General features: G+C 40.6%; 1 protein-coding gene across 1 annotated transcript in view; it reads left to right on the forward strand.

The window, feature by feature from the left end:
- Positions 1 to 6,000, forward strand: part of myo6a (myosin VIa) — a 135,504-nt gene that overhangs the window by 41,296 nt on the left and 88,208 nt on the right. Inside the window, exon 11 of the mRNA XM_032543620.1 lies at positions 2,574 to 2,754. Coding sequence (XP_032399511.1) covers positions 2,574 to 2,754 — 181 coding nt within the window. The remainder of the gene's footprint in view (positions 1 to 2,573; positions 2,755 to 6,000) is intronic.

Raw genomic sequence — 6,000 nt, forward strand, 5'->3', positions numbered from 1 at the left:
ATGGATGGATGGATGGATGGATGGACATTGTGCTTGACAGATTTTCAGGTGTCACTTAATTGTTTTTTTTCTGAGTCTGAACCACAGAGTGTATCTAAAGATGGACGAAGCGCATAGACAGAATAAGAAATAGACAATGTGATGCTGTTGTTTTCAACGGAGACCAATGAAGGAAATTAGAAGCACTTTTCCGGTGATGGCTAGGCGTTACTGCGCAAGTTGTAAGTTTTCTTGTAGCTAAGAGAATTCTCTATCATTCCCAATCAGCAGAGACGGAGAGCGTAGGTATACTATGTTAAGAGATAATATAGGCACAGGCTAATTACTGCTAACTAAAATAACATTAGTAATTAAACCTAAACAGCTGAATTCCCCTACTATGCGACAGTAAGTTGCATGGTTATGACACAATCGTTAGCCTATTTTTACAAAAACGTCTGCTACGGAGACATAACGTGAGCTACAAGGTAATAGAGCCTTTTAAACATTGTTGTGTTTCTTTAGAAATAAACAATGGACAAATAGTCTTTAAACGCTTCAGATGTAAAGTTATTTGCTGTCAAAGAGACGTCAAAATGAATGGCAGTCAATGGAATGCTAACGACGGGTGAGTGCTAGGTAGCACAGATATGGCGCCATAGGAGCTTACGCTCATTGGAGGCTGGCTAACCTTCTTGACGACGCGTCTCCACTTCCTCCTGCTGTACAAAATTGAAGCCTAAATATCCCGTGTACGGGTGCTGCCGTCTTGTAATGTTGGAGCCAGAGTCTGCGCAGTTGTGATCAAGAATTGGAGCCTCGGTATCAACGTCCCGCCCACGCACCAGCCAAACCAATCCCAAGTTGTCAATCATGACGTTTCATTGTGTTCAAATACATCAAATGACTAATAAAAACTGGTCAGAAAAATGAACACTTGAACCAACATCAGCGTGATCAGAACTACCTTAAATAACAGAAACCACCTTTGGGAAGACATTTATTTGACGTGTCCCAGACAAACCCAACAGGGTGTGTGTGTGTGTGTGTGTGTGTGTGTGTGTGTGTGGTGTGTGGTGTGTGTGTGTGTGTGTGTGTGTGTGTGTGTGTGTGTGTGTGTGTGTGTGTGTGTGTGTGTGTGTGTGTGTGTGTGTGTGTGTGTGTGTGTGTGTGTGTGTGTGTGTGTGTGTGTGTGTGTGTGAGAAACTTAAGGTCAGTCTGATTTCTGATATTGTTCAATATTTAAAAGGCAAGGCAGCTTTGTTTGTATAGCTCATTTCAGCAACAGTGAAATTCAAAGTGCTTTACATAAAAAGATTAAAATAATAAAAGTTACAGTGCAGTAAAAGAAATTAAACATTAAAGAGCAGTTTAAAACAGTCAAAATAAAATACCAAAATAAAAGTTACATTGCAGGATAAGAAATTAAACATTAAAGAGCAGTTAAAAACCGCCAAACATATAAAAGCAGATAAAAAAATAGCAGATTTCAGGCTGCTAGTAAAGGACAGCGTATAAGCCGCTGCCCCACAGACGTTATCGGAGCGCAATAAAAGGGCAGTTTAACGTAGCCGTGCTTCTGCTTTACATCACACAAACATGTCTTTGTATTGACCCGTCTGCCACAGAGAAAGGAAGAACACAAAGAAGAGAGGCAGGTACATAGCCAGGAAGGTCAATAGTTTTGTAGAAGGTGAAGAAATGAAGGATAAAGGTCAAGTTGAAAAGCCAGAATAAATGCAAATGAGCTGAGCGTGTGGAAGAAAATGGTAATCTGGTATGTTAGAAGGAAGGTAGGCTGAATTATTAAATTGATTATTTAATGCTATGAAGGTAGCAGCAGTCAGTAAGGCTGCAAATAACTATTTTCAGTTTCCGTCTGTGGATTATTTTCTGGATTAATGGATGAGGCGTTTGGTCTCTAAAGTGTCAAAAAATGGTGAAAAAATGTAGATTAATGTTTCCAAAAGTCCAAGATGACGTCCTCAAATGTCTCGTTTTGTCCTTAACTCAAAGATATTCATTAGACTGTCACAGAGAGAATAAAGTATAAGATAATAACATTTTACAAACCGGAATCAGAGAAGTTTAACTTGTCTTTCTTAACGCTATGACGACAAAAGACGCACCTGGCAAAACTCAAATTACAAAATTTGATTTCAGACATTTATTTACTATTTAAATCGTATATGAAACTCATTTCAAGCACCGGAACAATTCATACATCACATCATAAGTTAAGGTTTGTTTCCAAAAGAGATTTGGGGACTTTCAAAAAGCCAATATCCACGTTTCAGCGTTAGCGCCAAATTATGTCTTTATACATTGCTTTAGTAAAAAATGTGTCTGTCATGTACGAACAGCTGAGTTTGTTCTGAATATTTAACGCACAGGATCAATTTTATGCAAATACCTTAAAAAGGTATAATTAAGAAGATATGTGACAATGTCCTTAGACCTCAGAGGGTTAAACAGTGACTCCAACGATTAATCGATGATCAAAATAGTTGGGCGATTGCTTTAATAGTTGACAACTAATGGGTTAATCTTTGCAGCTCTAAGGATCAGTGACCATCTGTGCTCTTGTTCTTCAGCACACCAAGTCGGGCCCTCTGAAGGACCCGCTGCTGGACGACCAGGGCGACTTCAACCGGATGTCCGTGGCCATGAAGAAGATCGGCCTGGACGACACGGAGAAGCTGGACCTTTTCCGAGTGGTGGCCGGCGTGCTGCACCTCGGCAACATCGACTTCGAGGAGGCCGGGAGCACTTCAGGTGAGACGCGGTGTCACATAACTGAGAATGATGATGGTCTGGGGAGAGATTTGTCCTTGATCTGGGCAGAGATTTATCCCTGGTTGGGGCAGAGATTTATCCTTGGTCTGGAGAGACTTATCCCTGGTCTGGGGAGATTATTCCTGGTCTGGGAAAAGTTCAATCCTCGGTCCGGGAAGAGATTGATCTCCGGTCTGGCCAGAAGAATTTGAATTGGGAAGAATTTGATCCGCGGTCTGGGAGTAGTTCCTTCCCCGGTCTGGGAAGAGTTCTATCCCCGGTCTGGGAAGAGTTTGATCCCCGGTCTGGGAAGAGTTCGATCCCCGGTCTGGGAAGAGTTCAAACCTCAGTCTGGCCAGCCCAGGAGATCAAAATCGGCCTAAACAAAAGAAGCGGTGAATGCAAAATGTGTAGATTCCAGCTGAAAGACTTGAGACTTGACTTGGACTCTAGCTTGGAGATTTCTGAGCATCTCTGATTAATTTGTCTTTGCCGCTCTAGAGTTTATCATCGGTTTTCAGCCTGCAGAGTTCTGCGATTGCTCCGGATCAGAAACCATCCGTCTCGCGGGATTCTCGACTCCTAAACGTCACCAGTTTGGCTCCGAAAAAAAAGGCAGATGCCATTTTGATCCCTCCAGACGCTGCACATTGATTGATGGCAGTAATATCTAGCCTCCGTCTCCCTCCTTCTCACATCAGTCTCACTGTGCCTCGTCACACTTTTGTTTTTCATTAAAACACAAAGGAGCCATAACAGGCAAATTAGAACCTCTCTCAGAATTGCTTTAATGACTAGGGGTGCACGATATGAGGAAAATATGCGATAACGTTGAATATCCCTGTAACGTGTTACTTGCGATACATAAACGGATGTTAAAGTTACTCAGTTCTGCTGCTTTCAGTATTCTGCTAAAACTATCTGTCTGTTAAATTTAAAACAAATGCAAGGACAAGAAATTAAACATTGAACATGCAGCAAAGGGCTGCAGGGCAAGTGCCAACAACAAACAATTGAACTAAAATTACATTTTGGACCAATAATCACTTTTATAATTAAAGTTTGGCACATCGAAACCAAATTAACAATGACCATTCACACGCCTTAGGACCTGAGGTAATGTTAGCAGTTAATCACAGTAAACACTTCTGTCGGCTTCCTGTCTACGATGAACTTGTTGTCCTTTGGGGTCAATTTGTAAAGTTTGTGTTGTAAATCCATGGTCAATAAATCGGATTTGTGACATTTAACCTATTTTTTTTAGTTTAAAAAAAGCAGAAAATATGAATTATTTTGAATAATAGTTCAGATCAGAGGAAGATTTTAGAGTTTGTGAGTCACAGTTTATGTCAAAGTTTAGAGATAAAGCCTTTAGGGAAGATCTCAGCTTCTCAAGCTTCAAATTGTAGAGCACCTCTTTAATGCAATATCTGATCAATGGTGTCAAAAATGCTCATCCAAAAAGTTGTTAATTTAGGGCAACACCAAAACATATGATTGTGGTTGGCAGGAGGCTGGTTACACCCATTACAAGCTTCCCGGACAGTGGAGTATATTTTTGCATTTTGTAGTAGACTTTACGAAGGACCTTGCATTGGATAAGGCAATGACGACCACGTCAGGACACTGCTTTAAAGCGCGTACTGTTTTAAGTGTGTAACCTTTTTTGTTGTTGTCATTTTTTTAAATTAAAAGATACAAACAATAACAAACAATAAGCTGAGACATGGAATGCGTGCCAGAGCCCAAAAACACAGAGAGGGAAGCTGGGAGTTAGGGAGACAAGTGCATAACTTTTTAATATTAATGAACGTCCGTTACATTCAAGCCATTGCCAAATTAGTTGCTACAAAGCTAATTAAGACTATCAGCTCCACACAACTTACTCTGGATTTCTCAGTATGACTACGAAGATTGTGGCGTCCGGTGACTTTCCCGCCCAGAAGCATGAGTAGAGATAGTGACCTAAGATTTGTATCATATTGACAGTGTTGTTGTCATTACTAATAATTCCTCATGGGGGCGACAGAAACTATGCACTATAGCTTTAAAACCATTAAAAAAAAAACAACTTAAGATGCTATAAAATTCAATAAAACGCCCACAATTCAATGAAATTAGTCATTACTTTTACCTCCGAAGAATGTTGTATTTGTTCCAAGAACATACATGCATGCATCTGTTATTTCTGGGCAGTTTGGTTGAAAGAAACCCATATTTCTGATATAACAAAACGTAGAAAGTGGCTCAAATTTGATCTGAGAATTAAAGTGCCCATTTTATGGAAAAAACACGTTTTTCTTGGATTTGGGTGTTACTTTGTGTCTCTGGTGCTTCCACACGCATACAAATTTGGAAAAAAACTATCCATGCTGTTTTGATTGAGACACGGTTTCTGAATGTCCTCTGCCTTCAGTCTCCGGGTGAGCTGTTCAACATCTGCACGGCTTTCTACGTCACTAGCTGAGACACGGCTAACCGTAGCTCAACACAAAGATATTCTAAAAAGTAGTTCTCCAAAAGAACTACTTCCTGTCCCTGTTCTACAGGTATTCCACAAGTGCCCCTTGTGAGAAGAAGTCTCCCAGCTAATCCTGCCTTGGACTGACCAAAGCTGGAGAAAGACTTATCTAGCTGATGAGATCTTACCGAGCTACTGAGCATGTGCAGCTCCCAACAAAGATAGGATAGAATTGAGATGTCTCACTCTGTAGCTAAAACAGAGACCTAAACACACAGGGTGAAAACAGGATCTGCAGCAGTGTGCAGTACAACAAAAATAAGGTGTTTTTTGAAAATGTAACCATGTAAACTTGTGTGGTACAACTTCAAAATACAATTATAAACCTAAGAATGAGCATAATATGGGCGTTTTAAAGGATTAAACAAAGAGACCTTGATTATGTAAAAAAAAAAAAAAAAAAAAAAAAAAAAAATGGACAGTTACATAATACAACAATAATTCCTCCAGCTATCTTTTCAAGTTTACATTCTCTACATTCAAGTAGGGTATTGCTGCGTGGTCGGTCGCTCAATCCCATCTCACGCCTCATTTTCCCACAGCGGATCACACTGAACCCCTCCAGCGTCCATAAAATCCACAGATGCTTTGAACTTCACCAAGAGTTCCTCAGCTTTTCGGTTCCTCCCCGTCGTTTCCTCCCTCTGCGGGAGAGCCTATTAAGTGGATTGCTTCTCACAGTGGGGGGCGATTGCAAAAGCGTGTTTTACAGCGAGTAAGGAGAG

This window comes from Etheostoma spectabile, chromosome 18, assembly GCF_008692095.1.
Source record: "Etheostoma spectabile isolate EspeVRDwgs_2016 chromosome 18, UIUC_Espe_1.0, whole genome shotgun sequence".
Classification (NCBI taxonomy): Eukaryota; Metazoa; Chordata; class Actinopteri; order Perciformes; family Percidae; genus Etheostoma; species Etheostoma spectabile.